Raw genomic sequence first — 21,575 nt, 5'->3', positions numbered from 1 at the left:
TATTTTTTAAATATCCCATAAATAGCAAAACACAGCAGAACTTTTAGTTTATACGCCACCTATTCATGATTTATTTTGTCTGATGCAGAGAACCGGTGTTACAGTTTAAGTGGTGTTGAGTTAACTGGTGACAGTTAACTCAAGCATTCTCAAACACCATGGCGTCCATGGAGGGGACCCTCCCCTACGTATGAATAAAAGGCTTATTCTTAGTTATTTTAAAAAATAACAGTAAAATCTTTTTTGTATTCAGGAGAATAAACACTAACTCAGACAGCCCTGTTTTTACCAAGTTGGTTCCACTTAATATTACTAGGCTAAATGTTATACACTGTACCTTCAGGGAAGAGAATATTGGTGACCATGCAGGTGCCTGTGACAACAGAATAAATGGCGGGGGCTCATTCATTTAAGTATGTGACAACACAAACACTTTCCTAGTAACATTAACATCTCCGAAAACTTAGTGCTTGCTTTGAAATTCTCTGTCATGATATTAGAATTTGTAAGACTATGTTATGGTTTTTTGAGGGGTGTGGTGGGCCCCAGAAATGTTTCAGGTTTCAAAATGGTCCATGGTATACTTTAGTTTGGGAAGGGCTGGTGTAGTAAAACAGTCATGTTGGTCTGATAAACAGACAACCCAGAAAGAGCATTTGGTTAATTTATCTACAGAGATCTGATTTACAATTTAAAAGTTTATTGTATGTTGGAATTGTGTTTTATCTCTATTTTACATCTTTTTTGTGTTGACTGTAAAGTACTTTGTGAATTTTGCTCATGAAAAGTGCTATGATCATCAGTTTTCATTTCAGACAAAAACTTACTTCTTAACACCTGCGTTTGAGGTGTTTTTAGTTAAATAAGGAATGCCACTTTAATCAGAGTTTCAACAGATTACCAAGAAAGCTCTTTTCCCTTAAAAGAAAAAAAAAATCACAATGTTTGTATAAAGCCTGTACAGTATGATAAAACATATGCATATCATCAAAATTATAGCTGTCTGTTGTTTTCAATGTTTTACTCAACTCCTGTGTTTGCAGCATTTTTTTCATGAATCAAAAACGTTTCTTTTTTCCATCACTACATTGGCACCAATTAATCTGAGATCAACTGATAGTTTGAGCTTCAGCTGATGGCATCAAAATGATGTGAGAGCACAGCTATTACACTTGGGAAACCATCCAGAGGGTAAAAAGTAGGCATGCTGAGTGAGAAAACATTGCTTGCTCATATAAAATACTTTCAAAATGAATATCAGTCATCAGATTTGTAATGAATTCTCTCATGTTGTGATAATGATGGAGATGCTATTCCACAACCCTTGTTTATATCACACATTTGAGCTTATTTGCTCTTTGGAATATCCTGTTGGTCTCTTCTGTCAAAACCACTTTCTACCTAATATTTTCACCCACTTTTTTCCTCCCCCTTGTGCCCTCCATCCGGCCCTGCTGAGTCCACCCAGACAGTCCTCCCATCATGCCTGTGGACTCAGAGCGCACCAGGGTCACTGCTGAGACACGATGATTGGCCACAGAGTTGGACACAGCGCAAGCTCAGAGTTCATTAGGGATTGACGAGGGAGAGGGGTGTGTGGGTGTCTGTGTGTGTCAGGCAGGGGGGGTTCAGACAGGCAGCTCACCGGTGGCGCACAAACATACCCACACACCCCTTGAACAAAAACAATACTGTCTCACATAGGCAATTATGCCGGCACATCCAGGCCTACTCCAAAAATATTACACAATCCTTTATTCCGGCAAAGGTGGGAAACATGTACAACACTGTGACTGGAAGTGATAACAAGTGATGGAGCTGTTAATCAATCAGAGACAAGGACAATTTGACTTGATGTGTTGTAATCATGAGCTTCAGTGTGTGACAGAGAGAGTGTTGGGGGGGGCTGTTCCCTAGACAGATTAGGGGGTCCAGCCAGCCTTCATATTTTGTCTAGTAGTGTCGTCTGCTGGGGCTCATCCGATTACAAAGCCACCCTTAACACTCTCTCAAAAACACACACACCCACAATTTAAAGACAAAGACAAAGACATATACATCCAAGCACGTCCACTATGCAAATGGGAGGAGACAATTATATTCCCACCACCCACATACACACACACAAACACACATTGGCCTGATGCGCCGTCTTCCATTTCAGTTTCTGAACGCAACAGACACAAAGACACTCTAATCCTTACATAATCCCCTTCTGCTACCAAACACCAAACTCTGGTCAAATCAACTCTCTCTCCCACACACACCAGCCTGACAGATCCAAAACTACTTAAAAAATTTGAGTGTTTTTATTCAAACAAACTTTTCACACCCCAAAAGTCTGCACAAACTCAGTAAACTTATATTGCATTCTCGTTCAAGTGCCTTAGGTTTACACTTTTGTTACTGCGGCATTAAAACAACGGCTTTATCTAAGAAGAGGCTGTTTGACAATGTTCATGTACCATCTGCAAAAACAAGGAATTATAAAGCAGTGACAACTTCTCAAACTTCTTCATCAGACTCAGTCTGAGTCTGATCTCTGTTGAAACACCAACAGAGACATCTAGTGGTGAGTTTAGGGTCCTGCAGAAATGCTGGGACATTACTGGAGAGAAGTTCACGGTGGAACAAAAGGGGCAATTTTGGGTAATACAGCTTTTCACTGCTTCAGGGGAGTTTTTTTTTCATCTGACAGGCTGAAAACAGGTCTGTTTTAAAGAGAGATGGGCTGGCAGTTAGTCTAGTCATTAAGTATCTCTTGTTTTTCTCTTTGAACTAGGGATGCACAATATTAGATTTCTGTGCTATCAGATCCAATCCAATCCAAATTTATTTATAAAGCACATTTAAAAACAACAAAATGCTGACCAAAGTGCTGTACAGTAAAAATTAAAAACAATAAAACAAACAATAAAACACAAACACAGGACCAAAGTAAAAACTGAAGGACATAAATGGATCAATAAAAACAGAAAGGATAAAAAGACAAATTCTCAAGCAGAGCCAAAAGCCAGGTAGTAAAAGTGGGTTTTTAAGTTTGATTTAAAGACAAGCAGCGAGAGGGACAGTCGTACATGAAGAGGGAGAGCATTCCAGAGCTTTGGCGCAGCTACTGAAAAAGCCTGGTAACCCCTGAACTTCAACCTTGACCTCGGGACAGTCTGAAGAAACTGGTCAGAGGATCTGAGAGTCAGAGATAAAATATGGGGTTTTAAATGGGCAGAAAGATAGGGAGGAGCCAGCCTGTTTAGAGAGTTAATAACAAAATTTCAAAATCAATGTGCCAACACCTACAAATTCATTTTTGCTGATACTGATATATTTATATGTAGACCAGACATACCTCAGTCATTCAAACACTTTAAAGTTGAGGGATGAAAAAGGAGTTTTTTTAGTGCCAGTTTTGTCCCATTCATTCTGTAGAGGATTTATGAGGTCAGGCACCAATGTTGGACAAGAAGGCCTGGCTCACAATCTCTGTTCCAGTTCATCCCAAAGGTGCTAGATGGGGTTGAGGACAGGGCTCTGTGCAGGCCAGTCAAGTTATTCCACACAGAACTCATTAAACCATGTCTTTATAGTCCTTGCTTTTTTGTGCACAGGGGTACAGCCATATTGGAATAGAAAAGGCCGATGTTGGTGTAGGTTCTCATCCATCAAGGTCACAGTTATCCAAACTCTTTGTCAAGGGGGAAACTTGACTTGACTGAGGTCCCAGATTTTAACTATTGTCATTCAGCATTTAAAAAACAGTATCTTCAGCTCAAACTTTTTTTGATCACTGATCAATTTCCTCAGTCACTTTTCAATCAAAAGTCCTACTATTGCCTTATTTTCTTCAATGCAAGGATAAACTGATTTTATGTTATGAATAATTGATTCTGAATACTGTAGATGTTAACAATCTAAAAATGTCTTGAAATCTAATCATTGTGAGATAAAAATGCTGGTCTTGCTATGATAGGGAGTAAATTTCAAGTTTTCTGGCTATCTTGAGAAGTGATCTATTATTATATGAGATTGTTAGATGGCCAGGGTTGTTATATGAGATAACAAGATAAATAAGTGGAGGTCATTGGGGAAAAATGTACTTGTTACATTGGGAAAAATACAATGTACTGATGAAAGTCTCTGTGGGACCCCATGTTTGACACATATCAGTAGATCAATAATGTAAACAAACAGTGGATGCATCAAAGATTGTCAAAATTTTTAATATGCAGTGCTTTTTGGATTCCACTTGAATGAAGAAATGAGAAGAAAGAAAGAAGAAATGATCCCCAGGACAATTATTTGTGTTGCTATTGTTTCAGACAAGTGTTGATATTGTTCCCTGACTTGTAACCAAGTTGAAAATTCAGTACTGCAGCAAATCTAGAGGCAGCTTTAGAATAATGCAGACTTTCACCAGAAAGTTGGATGCCTACTTGGTAAATATAACTGATGTCTAGTAATGAATGAGTAATTTCTGTTTCAGATCCAAACAGAAACAAGTGTCTGTATGCAGGACTCACCTAATTTGTATGTCAGGACATACAGGACTGTCCAAGGGGTCCCAGGCACAGCCAGCAGCTTCTTCCACACCCTCCATGGCTTCACAGACTCTGCCCCCTGCCCTCCCCTTCTGCTGCCATCCACCTGCTGGCCCCTCACAGTCTCATCGTCCAGCACAGGGGCCCCCCACACAAACAGAGCCACGCCTGCGTACACGAATGTCAGCAGCATGAACATCCAGCTCCATCCAGCCACGTCAATCACAGCCAGCAGCCCACCTCCTGCAAACACAGAACCAGCTTTATAGCCCACGACTTGTGCTGTGTTTCCCAGACCCAGCTCCCCGCGACCTTTCAGTAACCCCACTGCGGCACCGTCTACAGCGATATCCTGGACTGAGGCCAGAGTGTTCATGGCCAAAAGGGTTCCTGCTACCCCCCAGATATGTGCTTCTGGGGCCAGGGCAGCACTGGTGAGGCATGTCAGAGCCAGCCCAGAAACTGTTCCCACCAGCCAGCGACGCTTGGTGCCGACACCGTCCACCAAAGGGGCCCAGAGCACTTTGAGGACCCAGGGGAAGTAGAGGATCTTTGTGAAGCCAATGCGGGTGAGGGAGTGACCAGCTCCACGCAGGTAGACAGGGAGCAGTGATGACTGAAGACCATAGGGGATGCCCTGGACAAAGTACAGCAGGCCCAGGAAGACTAGTTTGTCGTTCATGATCTACCTCCAAAATAGACTCTCTTTTTCTGAGCAGACTCTGCAGCGGTCCATTGGTCAGGTCATGGTCATTGATTTGGATATGAGGAGCACTTTATACGAACAGCCTGACCCAGATTGAGAGTTACCTGAAATAAAAAAAAAAAAGACAGGGCAAAATTCACTTTTAGAGGTGTTGCATATGTCATCTTGATGTAGAAAGTGTGGGGTATTTAAGAACTGGCTCAGCTTTTGCAGGCAGCCTTAAAAGGACGTGTCTCTAGTGCTGTTTTAACTGCATCTCTGCCCAGCTCAGTTATCAGTAACGTTAACCTGGCTAACGTTAGCTCCTCAAAGTCAAACGATTTCAAGTCATAAAAGTGTCAAATATTACTGTAAATACACGTGTAGTCATAATTCGGTCAGAATTAAACACAACGGTGATTTTCCACAGTTGATATTTCACAGACAGTTACGACGGTTAAGTTTGTGGCCAATCTTACTGAGAGGCTACAGTTAGCTTGTTAGCCTGCTGTCATGCTAATATTTGTAAACGGCTGCTCTAAAACGCATTTGTTACACATGACAACACAGCATCGTTTTTATTTATACCGTATAAATGCTTCATATCTGTTATGAGATAAATTTTGACACATACTGTTAGAGAAAATTGGTTAGCCTAGCTTTGGCAGACCGGTGAAGGTGCTCCGCTTGTTTGGAGTTGAGGTCTGTTTGGGCTATGAGGTTGCCAGGTTCTGTGACAGCATCCCCCTTCTGCGGAGAGCAAACGGGAGCGACTCAAAAGGTAACGCAATACCAACCTGGCTACCCTTGGACCTCTGATTTAACTGATTTAAAGGAAGTAGTTTTCATTTTATCAGGATTTACTGTTGCCAGTAAAAGCAGATACAAATGCCACACTTTTACAAGTATAAGCACAGTCCTGCAAAAGAAATTGGTTTTACACAATTCAAATTAGAAGGGCAAACAATAAATATAACTATGATCACTGTGGATAAAAATGCTAATTAATCAGAGAAATGGCATTAAATGACCTTGAACTCAGAGTGAAACAGAACAGGTTCTTGGATTTGTTTAACTGGAGCTCTGAAAACCATTATTCACTATATAGCTTTTGCATGAATTATACTTGAAACACTGTAACTAGCCTATAGTTTGGATTATTTTCTGTCCGTTGGCAAACTGAGTAATTGGATTCAGCTTTGCACGAAATGTTTCTAAAAAATGTTCTTGACCTTTTGCTTTGTGAGTCAGGAAAGAGGAAAAGATGACAAGGGAAGAGAGGATAAGGTTGACATTCACTAAATGCTCACAGACCAAATTATGGACTGTTACCTCTGTGTAAGTCTTGCTCTACCAAAAGGGCTAACCTAGCTCCTGAGCTGTACATCTATTAACTCTTGTATATAGTGTTTATAATATAATAAAGCATCATAGCCTATAAGCCCTTGGTTCCCAACCTAGGGTCTGGGTCCCCCAGGGGGGCACCTAAGATCTCAGGGGGGCTCAAGGCCCTGTGTATTCAGGTTATCAAAATCAGATTTGCACATATGAACATATGTCATTATAAAACACATTAAAGTTTTCATTTAAAAACATTTTGGTAGGAATAACATCCATTCATTAGTGATGGGAATTCCAGCTCTTTTTAATGATCTGGTTTGTTTGGCTCAGCTTAGCAAGAGGAGCCAGATCTTTCCGCTCCCAAACAGCTCTTAATTTGAGTATCAGTTTGGCTTTATTTGACCTGCAAAATTCAGCAATGTCATCATTTAAGACTGAAATTTGTGCTGGTATTTTACTCCAATTACGCTTGATTCTTTAATCATGCACTTATTTTTCCAAATATACTGTCTGCTGGAAATACATTGTGGGTCAGATGAAATCTGTTCACTGGCTAGGCTGTACAACACGCCTGATATAAAGCAATGTTACACTATCAAGCTTGCATGATAATACATGGTGTGCCTCTGGTAGAGCAGCATGGGGAAAAGATTATTCCAACTAATCAATCAAATAACACAGTCACACAAATTACGGAAAACATAATAGTAAAAATAATAAGAGGAATATAAAACGGCTGTCAAATGAGATGTGGATCTCAGCATTCACGTAAAAGAGCCAGCTTTTTGTACCTGCTCATTCAAGAGCCACACATCACTTCTGTCCATCCATTATCTACACGTATGGGATTGTGGGGTGCCAGGAGCTAATCCCTGCTGCCATTGAGTGAAAGGCAGGGTACACCCTGGACTGGCTGCATGTATTGCAGGGTTAATATATAGAAACAAACAACCTGGAACACTCACACTCACACTTGCAGTGAATTTAGAGTCTCCAATTAACCCAGTGAGCATGTATATGGTCTGTGGGAAGAAGCAGTACCCTGAAAGTACTGAGCACCCTTAGAGAACCCCAGCATGTACAAGGAAAGCATGCAAACTCCACACAGAAAGGCCCTGTCTGATCAGGATATAACCCAGAAGAAAGAATATTTAGACTTGTTTTTCTTGGGTTTGTTAATGAAACAGTTCAAATTTATGTTGGTTTTTGAAAGTGGTATCTATTTTTCTTTCATATGGGGCTCAGCATTTATTAGATACAGATGTGGGGTCTCCAAAGAAAAAAAGGGACCACTGCTATAAGCTGTGTATATATTTGGTTTTCAAAACATGATTTAAAGCTCATGTGAGGAGTTCCTGGATGGTTATAAAACATACTGATATTAATACTAATGATCCTTTGTGCCAATTAAACGAAAACAAGACCAACCGCAGCACAATTTTTTAGTCCTTTATTATTTTTAATACTTGGAAACAATGTCACAGAGTAAAATGTTAGATTGACCGCATGGTCCAGAACAGCTGTTTACATTTTTCAAAGCAAAAATTTATATTGAATGACGCATTTAACTGTTAAAATCATGGACATTTTTCATCAGTAAACACTACTTCAACTTGCACAGGAAAGACCAGCAAACTTCGACCACAGGGGGGCGCCAGAACCGATGCAAATCAGTCATTCCTCAAGGAATCTTTATAGGACTGTAGGAGAAAACTTAGTAGTAAATTTAGCTTGTTACATGTCATCCATTATTTTTTCATGTTTATTCATATTTAGTGATTGCACATTGGAACTGCTGCTGTCGTTTCATTTTTTGTAAACTTCTTTTGGGTATAATGGCAAATACATGTCCATCTGATATGTGCAAAAGCAAAGAAACAGCATCTCTCAATTACAAGTTTTTAAAAAAGCTTTTTATTGCAGGTTTTCCATGCTCCTTCAAGGGTTCAGGCCTATTGCTGCTACGGCAATAACGTTGGCGAATTGTGATCTGCATAGATCTCTTAGCAGCTGCACTGTGACTTCATCTTCTGCTCGAAGGACAAATGTGTGTAAGGCTAAGTCTGCTGCAGACAATATTGGTCCACTGCTGCTGAGGGCTGCTGAAGCGGTGATTCCATGATAATCTTTGCTAAATGCTGTAAATATCAACTAAATGTCATAACAGTCACAGAGAGAGACTTGTTTTGTCTGTTGTCCTCACAGGGCACAATATGTGTCAAGAGATTAAATTGCTTTTCCACCGCTGGACTGGCTGTTGGATCCTCAGTCGGATGAGCCTCAATCTCACTGATCAGCTCTTAGTTTTCCCCACAAAGAGCAAGCAGGATCTTCTCGTAGTCTCCTTTGGTGTCATCCTGAATGAGAGAAAGACAGTGTGTAAACATGAAGAACATCTAGATGGGTTTTTTGTTTTTATCAGTGGTGAGATGTTTGCTCACAAGAATCTCCTGGTAGAGGGTTTTGCCATAGTTTTTCTTGTAGTCGTCCTTGATCCGTTTCATGTCGATTTCAGAGCGGCTCACCATGATGCGAGTCAGAAGATTTTTCTTGGGACTTTTATCCTGATGAGCAAAAACAGAAGCAGTCAGATAAGTCTTGAAGCGGCAGACTTAGTATGTGGATGCATTTAAAAATGTTTTCTGATTAGCAGCTTGAACATACAGTACCTTCATGGCCAAGTGGAGCTTCTCAGCAAAGAATGCTGGCTTGCTTCCAGCACACTTCACTGTGGTCAAAGACAAAATTATTTAAAAAAGTAATTCCATGCATAAATCTCTCAATGAAAGCTTGGGTACTAAAGGTAAAATTTTGTGCCTTTACCTACTGCAGTGAGACAACTTTCTATATCTCCCTTCATCTCCAGGTTGATGGCTTTGGCAACATCCACTTTGCTGTACTTTGAGTACCTCTCAAACACTGAGGAGGAAAAATAAAGTATGAAGTAGTAAATGTATGTGTTTGGGACAACATATCAAAAAACTATTTTGCTGATCAGGAAGGTGACCCAGTTAGCTGACCTTTGCGGAGATGAGGGCCGCTCCTGGAGATGAGGATGTCAATGAAGACAGAGGCGTCTTTGCCCTTTCTCCCCTCTCCGGCCTCGTACAGCGCCCTGGCATCGCTGTCGATCAGCTGCTCACAGACTCCTTCAGTCCTGCCAGCCTGTGAAGAGGAGCATAGAAACCTCACAGAGCTGAACACAAGATTTAAAAATAGATTTTAAATGTATGACTTATTTTAGGATTAAAATCTTTGGAAACACTTTCTAATAACTAAACACTATTAAGCATTGATACATTTTTAAACCATCATTTATAAGCATTATGACCTCATTTATATGCCATTTATCACCACTGCCTTATATACTTATTGATGCATTTGTAAAGCATCAGTTAATAATTAGTAACAGTGCAATTAAAGTTAGGTAAAAGCATAGCAAGTAGCTCTCAGAGGCCGTGAGTATTAGAAAATACTAAGAGCTTCTCCTTAAAAAGAGGATAGTTGGTAGAAGTGCAAAACATCTTCTCTGCCAAGAGAAGCTTTCGTTGTGGCTCTTCACTCTTGTTTTAAAAGATAACACAACAATAGATCAGAAATGTGACCCAGTTCTGATAATACTGCTGCTATACTAAACCTACATCCGAGCTAATCGCTACGCTAGCTGAAGCCATTGTGAGTTTTGGCTTACAGTACAGCTAAACCCCTCCTGTAACTACTGTAAACTCATGCTGGAGCATTTTTTTTCCAACATGAAAAGCTTTCAGCGCTGTTCTTTACCCTTTATTTAATAGAGAAATGTGGTTAAGTTCTTATAAAACTACCGCTGTACTAAAGCTACATTCAGGCTAAGTGTGACAGGCGGAAGCCATTGCTACACTCTGCCAGTACAGTTAAACCTGACCTGTAGCTACCGCCTCATTCTCCTCAAATGACGCTAATTGGTCAGGTCTGTTTTCAGACCTGGTAAAATCGTTACAGATTGTAGCACTGCAAGATGGATTTGCCTGATGACAAACATGGGATCTGGCCAATGTATTTTGCTTTGCAAGGTTCATAGACATTTGTAATAAGTAGTGTGATACACTGATGCTTTAATTTGGATGACATCATTACTCTATACCCGTTTTAACCCTTAGAGGTCCACTGGCTATTTTGGCATTTTGTTAATTTTCTCTTGACAAAATAAACCACTCAGAAAATGTATACCATGCTCATGTTTAGTATCATCTTTTTCGGCACCATCTCAACTTTTTAAAATGAAAACTATTTCTTTTAAGTTTAATTTACTGTATTAGATATAGGGCCTGCAAAAAACACAACACCCAATAAAAATTGATTTTTATAAATTGTTGTTTAAAACAATATTATTAATGTTACCCCTATGTGTAACATAAATTTTTATATCAAATTAAAATGATCATATTTCCTGTATTTTTGGCCTATTGACATCAAACAAAAACTGAAAAGCATAAAGATCATGCTTTCTTGATTGCAATGCCAAATGTGGCTTTGTTTTCATGCTGTCATGTGAGAAAAGTAGCGCATGATGAAATCACGCCGGCGTGATCGTGGACCCTTAGGGCTACTGCATCCCTGATTTACAGTTTTAACTACAAGATTAGACTGTTAAACACTGACATTCTGCTGTTTATTCCACACAAGTTTGTTTTCTTATCTTGTGCTGTCACACTGTAGCTGTTGAGTTTACCTGAGATGTGACAGATGTTCATTACATTGAATCAGCATCATCTATGTGTCTCCTTGTTAAATGCCCAGGTTAAAGCCATAAAGGGCCTAAATGTTGACCCTTGCTGTATGAGATGTCTATGTACATTAAGGGAGTGAGTTTGTTTTTTTATAAACCACTGTCACCATAAAGCCACGGTTGGTAGTGTAATGTTGCCTCAGATATTAATGCATCCTGGTGCTGTGGATAAGAAGTCTCTGTGCTTAATATCTCTGCAAATTCCTGCAACTGCAATGTGAAACACACACTAACATGTGTATAAGCACAAACCTTGCACAGTTCAAAGAGGGCAGTCCTGAAATCTCCGCTTGTGTCACCTTTGATGTCGTCCTCTAGATCCTTCTTGTATTCTTGGAGAAGAAATATAAAATGCAAAAATAAGATAAGGAGTTTCAACAAGGACTTTTTTGATTGCTCATTCTCTCACACCAGTATGATGAAAGTAAAGCTGCTTCAAACGTGTTGGTACACACCTTCTTTGTAGGCTTTCTTTATATCCAGGATCTCTCTGTTGGTCCTGGAAGCCATAATCTCTATCAGGGTATCCTCATCTGTTCCAATGCCCTTAAATAAAAAATGCACAAACAGCAGATTAACAGGCAGAGAGACAGCATACTCTTCAGGCATCCAAATCAAACAAAATGCACCTCACCCTGCTGATAAGAACACAATACATGAATACGTGGAAATGGGTGGATGTCACTACGGGCCCAAAAATAACACATGATGATGCAGCAAAAAAATGTGTGAGCGTTTACCTTCATAGCTCCTTTCAGCAGCTGGGCATCATACTGTGCTGGTGTTTTAAGCAGAGCCAGCACCACATCCTCAAGATCGCCCTTCAGAGCACTTTTAAGAGCTGAATCCAGAGGCTGCAAGAGAGCAACAAACAAGTAAGCAAGTCTGATCAAGCTTGAAAGAAAACACAAAGTGTGTGCAATGAAAACATTTGCTTAAGTTTGTACTACCTTGCCGCTGGCCCTCAGGTAAGCCTCTTTGATTTGCTGCCTCTGCTCGTTGCTTCTCTTCACCAGAATTTCAATGATGGTGTTCTCATCCACTCCTGCACACAGGCCACATTGTTAAGTTAAATTCTAATTTGCAGAGGTTTTAATTTAATCCAGTTGGGATTAAAGTTGCCTGTCACTTGTGCAAAGAAAAGTCTGTGTAGTTATGGTGATTTCTGGCCAGCAGAGGGAGTTAATGGCAGATTCTGGAGTGGCTTACTTCTTGAGGAAGCACACTGCAAGGGTATGACATGCTAACACACGCTTCAGAGCGTCTATGTGGGTGTGTTTTAGTTCACCTTTCGTCTTGATGGCCTTATCCAAGACTGCTGCATCTCCATCTGGGCTGAAGTTGGGTGCTGCGGTCACCGTACCCTCGTTCTTACTGATCTGAGAGATGCACAGCACGGATTACTGTGTGTTTGGTAAATACTTGAGCTCTGCCTAGAAACGTGCATCACCTTGCCTTATATGGAAAAACAGCTATTTCCTTTTTTTCTTTTCATTCTGGCGCTGCATGTCTTTTAAATCAATCAGCAAGAAAAAAAAATATATATATATATAAAAGAGAGAGAATTGGGACATTTTTGGGCTTTTACCTTACAGCAACACTTCCACTTATCCAAGTACCATTGTGATTGCATTTGAAAAGCCTCGTGTGGGTCAGTGAATATCAAAAGAAGAGTGGGCACAGACTTAAATCATGTAGGATAAACTTGTGCAACTTTCCAGTAGTTCACTTTAAGAAAGCGGAAGTGGCATTTTGTTCTGTTTGCAGAGTTCATAAAGGGAGGGGCTCAAATTCCTGCTTCTATGACTCACACCCTCACAAGACTTCGGCGTGGTCATCCCTCTCACTGCTGATAATGTTATAGTCTGGTCTGTCTGCCACTTAATTAGTGTTTTCATTTTATCTTTCTGTTAAGAGACTCTCCTCTTTCTCCTCACTCCTTCTGCCTCTAAACTCATTCATTCTCTTCCCTCTCACCGCTCTCTCTCCTCGCTCTAAACTCCGCCTGATAAATTTTTCCACCCCAACATACCACAGGAAGAGAAAAAAAGGAGAAAAAAAACAAGCTTGTTGGCCTTAGCAACTGGAACAGAACCACAAAGTAACAGTACGTACTGAGTCATCAGGCATGCCCATGTAAATGGTCTGCTGCAGGAAGGCTGAAACTAGACTCATGGTGGGGTCTGTCTGTAAAAAAGAAAGCGCAGACAAGAAAAGATTTCAGTTCTGATGTGTTGAAAAGAGTATTGTCTGCATTGTTGAAACGTTAACCTGTAGAGGTTTTGAGAAAGAGAAGTGGATTTTTGGATTTAATCAAAGTCAGTTTATCATTTCTGTAGTCAAAGAAGATATGATCACTTTATCATTGATTGTATTGCTTGTATTGTTCCCCCTTCTACAGCTAACTCTGCCATACGTTACAGAAGACTTACAGGCAGAATAAATGTAATTATTATTTATTTATCCACTTTTAAAGAGCTCAGGCTTCTGCAATATTTACTGTAGGTTTATGTTATGTGGTTTTCCATGATGGCAAGCATGTGGAGACAGACTAGCCACACCCACGCGAACTAACCAACTTTTTGGCTACATATCTAATCACCTATTTATTCCCACACCACGTTTAGTTACAAACATTTTTCTAGCTTAAGTCATCCCATCACTTTCAGAGTTTTACATCTTAAAACTATCGCCATTTTTCCCCCAACCACACCCTCATACGTTGCATCCGTGAAGCAGAGGTGGATACAGACACTTTTTCAAACTTTACCAATAATTAAAGACCAAATTAAAAGTCACAGTAAAGCACTAAGGTTTATATCAAACGAAAACGACTTACCGTTTGGCCTTTGAGAGGTAAAGTTAGTCTCACTAAGTTTCCAGGGACTTTGTAGGGACAAGGAGAGTTTATTTATACTCACGATAAACCCCACCAAGTAACGGATCCACCCATACTCCTCTGCACAGCTGCGTGCAGCAGCAGTACGTGAACGCAGCTCCGTCCAAGACGCACGCTATGCGTAAAACAAGGAAGAGTTTCTGCAGCAGATTGGAAGCAGCCACGCTGCTTACTTGAAAACAGATGCTGCTAAACTCTCAGGCTGTAGCTCTTATAATAAAAGAGGGATCTCGTGGAAAATCACAGATAGGCCTACCTTAAATACAACCGAGGCAGCTGTAAGTTTATGACTCAATTTGTTTTATTTAGGTACTTATCGAGGGATTTTTAGTTCGGCATCCCCAAAATAGACACAGGATCTGCTCTGTGTACAGCTGTCATACCAACAGATTTACAGGTTTGAATGAATGTTTCTGTGATCAGCTGTATTTGCTATATACTGTAAGACAGAACAGTTGAAACTTTTAAAAAAGAGTTGTGTTAACTTAAATAATCATGAGATATTTCAGCTCTATTTCTCTGAGTTGACTAGCACATTTTTAGTTTTAATTAAACAATATTTAATCATTCTAAGGTTTTTTTTGTCACTGTACTCAAATTATTTGACAATCATCCCTTCATCTGCAGAGTTTTCCCAGAATGCCTTTTGTACTATGAGTAAAGTTACTGACTCATTTAGAAAAGTCCTGCCTGTGAGGAGTAACTAAAATAAACTGTGGGTGGTGTACTTAGTGTAATGGTGAAGGGTTTCTTAGTTCAGTGTGCACTTTTCACTTACTATCACTTGTAGTTCTTTGAGTGGGACTACTTATGGTGGCATTTATGTTTAAGACTGAAATATGTACTAGAAATAAGGGAAAATTGCACTAGAAAAAGTCCATTTAGCTTCAAGAAAAATACTTAAACATTTTTTCTTGAGATGGATTTCACAATTTAACCCAACATAAATATACGAGCAATGATTACTCAAAAAACTATTTCCACTACTCAAAAACTTTGACGTAATCCATTTCAACAAAGTTTTGGCAGGTTTAGCTTTTTCGCTTTCACAGAGTAGGCAAACCTCAACTAATTCAGCTGATTTTTCCAAAATTGAGATATCTAAAATTTACATTAAACGTGTAAAATTGTTGTCCAGCAAGAAATGAATCATTACACAATGGTTAAACAGCACAACAGTAAAATCAATGTTTTGTAAGTCATTTGTTTATACTGCTGGATTTTATGCAAATCTACTGCAAATGTAAGACTTCCATTAAGCAGTCCCTGTAGCTGTAGCTGTAGCTCTCTTTGTTGATTGTCCTGTTAAGATCAGTAGATTGTCGCAGACAATGTCGTTAACTCCAGCTCTAATGTAAAAGCCAAGAAATCCAATCATAAGAGATGGTATGCTGTTGCTTCTTGCTAGAAGAAAGTATGAAGCCTGACCTATCTGTTGACATTCCTGCTGTTATCTCTCCTCTCTTATCAGAGCTGATCCCAAACAATAATCAAATCAACGACCCAGCATGGATCTACTATATGTCTCCTTCTGATCTATGTTCACCTTGGCGCTGTACCTGTACATACCAAAGACCACCTCTGCATTCTTCTGATGAGCCTTCACCTCTATGCAATGAGGTCATGAGTCGTCTCAAGGTGTGGTGTGTTGTCATGGCAGCACAGCCTGAGGCGGGACGCTACCTGCATGCCTCAACAGAGGGTAATGTTCTCACAGGCTGAGATTAGGAGAGAGGGTAATCATACATTTCGATGATTGCATCATCGGAGTTGAGTCACACTGTCATCACAGAGTAAGTCCGACAATCAAGACTACTCCTGCTCCTAATGACGTCTTTAAAAGTTTTGAAATACATCTTAGATGTTGTGACTAAAAGGACAGTTTGTACAAACCAACATGTTGTCATGGCATCTCTTTGGCAATAGATGGATGATTTTTTTTTATTGACAAATTGGACTAAAATCAACTGTTAATTTGATTGGGTGACTGTATTTATCCATGGTGGAACCTTGTCAGGACAGGGTTTATTTTCAATCTCAGAAAAGCTGGTTTTTCATTAAAGTGGCATCAAGGGAGGGTTTATCTCTAAGTAAGGTGTGTGAAACAGATGCTCAAGCTGTCATACAAAGGTTTCAAATATAGCTTTTGGTTAAAAAATGAACATAAATCCTCAAAGAGAGGCCTCAAACTATACAACAATAGAGTACAACATATACTCGCAGCAGCAATGACCCTGAAATTAAATTTAATACAGAAATACAGTTATGTGCTTGTGGTTTGGGCCTGTAGGGTGCTAACGATCTACCTCGGGGCCCGACGTGCCACTGTCTTAGCCACTAGGCCAGGGCTGGAGAGGGGGTGGTGGACAGAGTCAAGCTTGACATATGTGTGTCGAGCTTGGTAGCCAAGGTCAAGCTCGATGGCATCTCATTTGTCCGGACCTTTCACTCCTGGTAATATGCCAAAAAACTGCTGGTGTTTTTTTTTTGTTTACTTAAATTTTATTTGCCTTTTTTTTGTACAATAACAACAAAAACAAAACATACAAACATGCAAACAAATCCTGGTGTCGGAAAGGAGTCACCCATTTAGCCTCCATTGAAGCTGTCCATTCTTTTCATGTTATGTGAACAGATTTATATTTGTTCCATTTTTCCCACTATTGGGTGCTTGAATCTTGTTGAAGCTGTAAAGCATGTGTAAATTTCTCCATATCATGTATTCATTCCACAATTTCCAGCCAGTTTTTTCTGATTGAGGGGGTCCTGCTTACACCATTGCCTTGTAATAGCCTTCTTTCATGCTGCAAGAAGTATTTCAGCCAAGTATATGTCTTTAGCTTGTAAGTTTTCTTGTATTGAATTACCCAGGTGTAATACCTCAAAAGTCATGGGAAGCTCATATCCTAATATTGCTTTCATTCATTTCCCTACTTCTTCCCAATATGTAGTTATTTTCATACAATGCCAGAAAACATGGGTATGATCAACATCCTGCTCTCCACACTTTCTCCAGCAGGCCTGTGAGACCTGCAGAAATCTTTTCTTCAAACTAGGGGTGATAAAAAAATCTGACAATATTACTCCAACTGCTGGTGGTTTTCAGGCATCCGGGGCTTGTGGCAACCCCACTGCCTGGGTGTGGACTTTGTAATTTTTTCAACAGATAATTTCCCCATGACAGCAAGCAAGGACATCCAGAGCATTAATGGGGTTGTGTTTATCCTCCCTCCTGCCTGATGGTGCTCTTAGGCAACTTACCTGCCACACCTTACTTCAGCCTCAATTTTTGCCTATAAGTTCTGCTCAGTACTGTATCTATTTTTTAGGTAAGGCCAGAATTTTTAATTTGCTCTCCAATAAAACAATCAATCAATCAAAAGAAGATATCCTGACTGTCCGCTGTACATTTCACCTGGACATAGGTGCAACTTTTCAACTGCATTGCTCCACCCTGACGACTCAGGAAGGTGTGGGATCTCCAGGAAAACAAACAGAAACAAGAGAGAAGGAGTTAAATAAGTGTGTACATTAACTTTATGTGTGTGTGTGTGGGTGTGTGTGTGTGTGTGTGAGTGTGTGTGAATATGACAGGGGGCATCCAGTTACAATCTGTATCTTACACACGGGAAACCTGAGGACTGTTTGGAGCATCTCTTTACCTGCAGGCTCACAGGGGTTTAAGTCGCTACCTAATGAAACTCCATCTGTGCAGGTTTAATATTTAAACACTGTTGAGAGTTTGGTTCCCCTTAGAGATCAGGATGGACACATACCAGCACCCAAACTGCACCCAGTCACACTGGAGGGCCAGATCTGCCACCAAGACAGGTAATTCCTTTATTGTCTATATCATGTTTTCCAGTTCAATGTGTTTCTGATAGATTCATGTACATGCTATGATAGATAGGGCTGAACAATACTGAGAAAACGGGGATTGCAGTGTCATTTCTTTGTGATATACAGTGGGTTATGTGAAAAATATGATTCCAACAATTGCAGTGTTTCTTTGAGCTTAATAGATCAAATAAGTCTGTAGAAACTGTCAACATTTAAAAATCATATTTAGTCTGTGTTGTCATAGGCTGTTATAAAGTTAATATTAAAAAAAAAACAAATGTTTTTATTCATTTCTCAGTTTGCGGTAAATTTAAACAACCTTTTAGTAAAGTATCAGGGATTATTCTGATTTCTGCAAAGTGACACGCATGATTTGTTCTTGCAAGGCACCGTGAAATCAGCAAAACTTCAGAAAGGAATCTGACGTGTGGTCAATCTTTGTGAATTTTTGTTTTATTCCTGCCGAGAAGCCTGAAGCTCAAAGTATCCTGACAAAAGGATTACACTCTGTGAGTGAAGCTGCTGTGTGAGCTTTCTGACATCTGCAACTAATGCAGAGTTGAACCATAGTTCATGCGGCAGATATGATTTTCTGTTAGAAAATTAATTAAAACTTTTGGTCTTACAAGTATATTTACAATGTTTTTTAATCTTTTGTCTCAGCAAATTTTGGAACGATCCCTTGGCACATGCTAACCAACAGAAGTCAAACACAACTGCAGCAGTGAGAGGCAACAAACAGCAACTTACACAATGTATGTGAACTCCTCTGGAGCTGAGAGCGGTTACTCTCTGACCTTCCTGGGGAAGAAAGTAGGGAGGCATCACTCTGTGGCTCCTGCAGGCAAACAACGTAGGTCTATTACTTATGACTAAAAATGCTTTAATGCAATATCTGTAATGAATTTACATGGTTGTATTGTCACAAGTGTCAGTATATTTACATGCAGTTTGACACAGTCGAGTTATTGTGTTGGTTCAATGAAAACTGGACTTTAAAATGTATATAAACATCCATTTTCTACAATGCTGGAGGCTGAGGCCTATCGCAGCTGTCATTGGTCAAGAGGCCAGGTACACCCTGGACTAATTGCAGGGCAAACAACCAGGCACACTCACACCTACAGCCAATTTAGAGTCACAGTTAATCTAAAGAGCATGTCTTTGTTGATGGGAGGAAGCTGGAGTACCCTGGCACACATGCACAGGAGAGAGCAGGCAAACTTCAAAGACAGGCCCTGCACCCTTGTGCAGTTTGTATATAAACATGCTAGACTGAAATCATGCAAAATCAAATTCCATGAGGTCTGACTAATACACCTAGATAATAAAGCTGATTGATTTTCTCTTGCATGTATAGGCTTCAGTCGAACCAGACTAGCCATAAAATTCTGCACATGCTCCACAGTCTCCACACTGAGATTTGATCTGAAAGTCAAACAGTGTAGATGCAAAGCGTGACAGGAGTTGTGCTGTCGTCTGCCTTCAGATTTCCCCGGAAACTAGAGGGGAGGTGTTCATCTCATTCCATGTTCTCACTGTTGGACATAGAAATGTTTGCTAACTTATTAAAGGAGTCAACAGGAAAAAGGTCCACAGTAACTAGGTGAAAAGGGGCGTATTGCCATCTACCATCGCAGAGTTGGGCATGCTCCCATGGATAAATGAATTCTCCTGCTCTGCATGACTAGGACAAGCACAGTTAGACATGCCAATCAAGCTTCAACCATAACTAAACTGTACTATGCATGTAAATGTACCGTGTGCCCATGTCCGAATTAGAAGTCAGATTAAATATTGTAATGAGAACTGCTCTGAGGTTTCCATGTGCTGCTGAAAGACGTGTGAAGCTCAACGAGTTTTAAATATTTCAGCTGCTTGGCTTCCTCCGTTGTGAAGCAGCAGAGCATTTAGAGCATCATAACGAACGTAACACATTGTTCCTGCCAGTCTGGTTGGAGATCTGGGTACAAAGGCCATCCAGGTCCAATAGAAGAAGACCTATAGGCACACATGTTAACAGACCACCACATGCATGGTTGTCTTTACTGATGTTAGCAGAAACATCCACTTTAGTTGTTGTTTTCTGTGGGTTTATAGCTGCACATATGTGCATTTAACCCATGCATGCAGAGGTTTTCTGGTTATATTAAGTCTGGCCTCATGCCTGCATTATGTCACAGTAATCTCTGCCATCTTCTATCCAGATGTTTTAATATCTGTAAGCTGAATTTTCTGCTGCAGCTGCAGATTCTTTAAAGCATACCTCCTTAACTTTTCATCTTCAATTCATCCATCTTTATTGTGTTTTATCTTCATCCACTCCCTGCAGCTTTCGTATTGTTCAGAATCCAGTAGTCAAAATCTTTATGACATGCAATTGCAATTACATTTTCCTGTTAAGAAACATATTTATGATTTTTCTCAGGCGCCTGGGAGCCAACTGAAAGGTTGAACTGTCCTGAGGACTCGGTGGTGTCTTTGCGACCTGGACGAGCTCCAGTGGCAGCGATGGTGCCAGAGGACTTACCAGGCAGCGTCCCAGAGCTAGAGGACAAGAGGCCATGCCCCATAATTCACAGCACACAGTTTGACCAATACGAGAACAGATCAGCAGGTCAGAGCAAAAAATGACCCCCCCACCACTGACAGGCACACATATAAAGGTGGAGACTGTCGTTTTTTTTTTTTTATTATTATTTTAGTAATTCTTGCAGTACAAAAATACAGTCTTTGAGGTCAAATTATGCCAGATTTCAAAGTGAGACCAGCAGATAATGGGGTTGTGTTTTTCCCTGTAACACCTGATATAATCGCTTTTTTCCCACTTAAAAGGTGTTTCTGAGAGGAAAGTAGCAGCGTGACGACACGCCTACATTCTTGTGTGAGGAAACAAAGGAGAGAGAGGGATGGGAATGGTAGAAACAGAAGGTGATAAAATAGTCAGAGGAAGAGTATTAAATGGAATGTGTCAGTATTGCAGTTAAGCCTGAAGCCTCTTTGATGGTTTCTCTTAAAAATGAATTAAACAGGGACTTAATACAAAATAATATTAGAAATGTAAATAGACAATAAACTGTATTTTAAGCATGCATAACAAGGCTGTAAACCATGTAATAAACCTAATAAATATTATTTTAATGATGCACGCAGATTCATGTGTTTTATTTCTTTTAAGACTGGATATAAGCACAGTTACTTTATTTTTAATGTAATCCAGGTTGTGTATGATTAGTTGTTTAGATTGTCCAATCAGATGGATTTATCTGCATTCTAGCAAAGATAAAGTGCCTATATTAAGTATTCACCCCCTTGGATGTTTTACCCTTTCGTTGATTTTATGATTTTAGTATAAAGACAACTGTTTCTGGGAGGTCCACTCACTGTTTAATCAATATTTCTGGCTACCATTACAACATTAATACAAAAGAACACTCCAAACAGCTTAGAGGAAAGGTTATTAAAAAGTATAAGTCAGGGGATGATGCAAAAATGTTTTCAGGGCAC

General features: G+C 39.9%; 2 protein-coding genes and 1 long non-coding RNA gene across 4 annotated transcripts in view; 1 reads left to right on the top strand and 2 right to left on the bottom strand.

Annotated features, from left to right (window-relative positions):
• The window catches only part of mfsd3 (major facilitator superfamily domain containing 3), a 44,570-nt gene extending 38,636 nt beyond the window's left edge, over positions 1 to 5,934 (bottom strand). The window contains exons 1-2 of the mRNA XM_041786432.1: positions 5,855 to 5,934; positions 4,518 to 5,345 (exon numbers count right to left, since the gene is read on the bottom strand). Of these exons, the coding sequence (XP_041642366.1) occupies positions 4,518 to 5,217 (700 nt within the window). The 5' untranslated portion in view covers positions 5,218 to 5,345; positions 5,855 to 5,934. The remainder of the gene's footprint in view (positions 1 to 4,517; positions 5,346 to 5,854) is intronic.
• Positions 5,935 to 7,996: 2,062 nt separating this feature from the next.
• On the bottom strand, positions 7,997 to 14,307 carry anxa1a (annexin A1a). The gene is made up of 12 exons (XM_041787348.1): positions 14,169 to 14,307; positions 13,445 to 13,516; positions 12,618 to 12,708; positions 12,280 to 12,374; positions 12,070 to 12,183; positions 11,785 to 11,875; positions 11,582 to 11,661; positions 9,582 to 9,726; positions 9,385 to 9,480; positions 9,231 to 9,289; positions 9,003 to 9,125; positions 7,997 to 8,918 (listed from the first exon to the last, which is right to left on the bottom strand). Exons 2-12 carry the CDS (start codon positions 13,502 to 13,504, stop codon positions 8,862 to 8,864), a joined length of 1,011 nt encoding a protein of 336 aa, XP_041643282.1. The 5' UTR covers positions 13,505 to 13,516; positions 14,169 to 14,307; the 3' UTR covers positions 7,997 to 8,861.
• Positions 14,308 to 14,377: 70 nt separating this feature from the next.
• On the top strand, positions 14,378 to 21,220 carry LOC121509722. 2 transcript variants are annotated; one of them, XR_005991895.1, is made up of 5 exons: positions 14,378 to 14,506; positions 15,700 to 18,059; positions 18,455 to 18,577; positions 18,732 to 18,921; positions 20,497 to 21,220. It is a non-coding gene; the product is annotated as an uncharacterized LOC121509722 (long non-coding RNA). The 2 variants fall into 2 exon arrangements; XR_005991894.1 differs by lacking the exon at positions 18,455 to 18,577.
• The last annotated feature ends 355 nt before the right edge of the window (positions 21,221 to 21,575 follow it).

This window comes from Cheilinus undulatus, linkage group 5 (genome assembly GCF_018320785.1).
Source record: "Cheilinus undulatus linkage group 5, ASM1832078v1, whole genome shotgun sequence".
NCBI lineage: Eukaryota > Metazoa > Chordata > Actinopteri > Labriformes > Labridae > Cheilinus > Cheilinus undulatus.
This window is presented reverse-complemented; position numbering and strand designations above follow the sequence as displayed.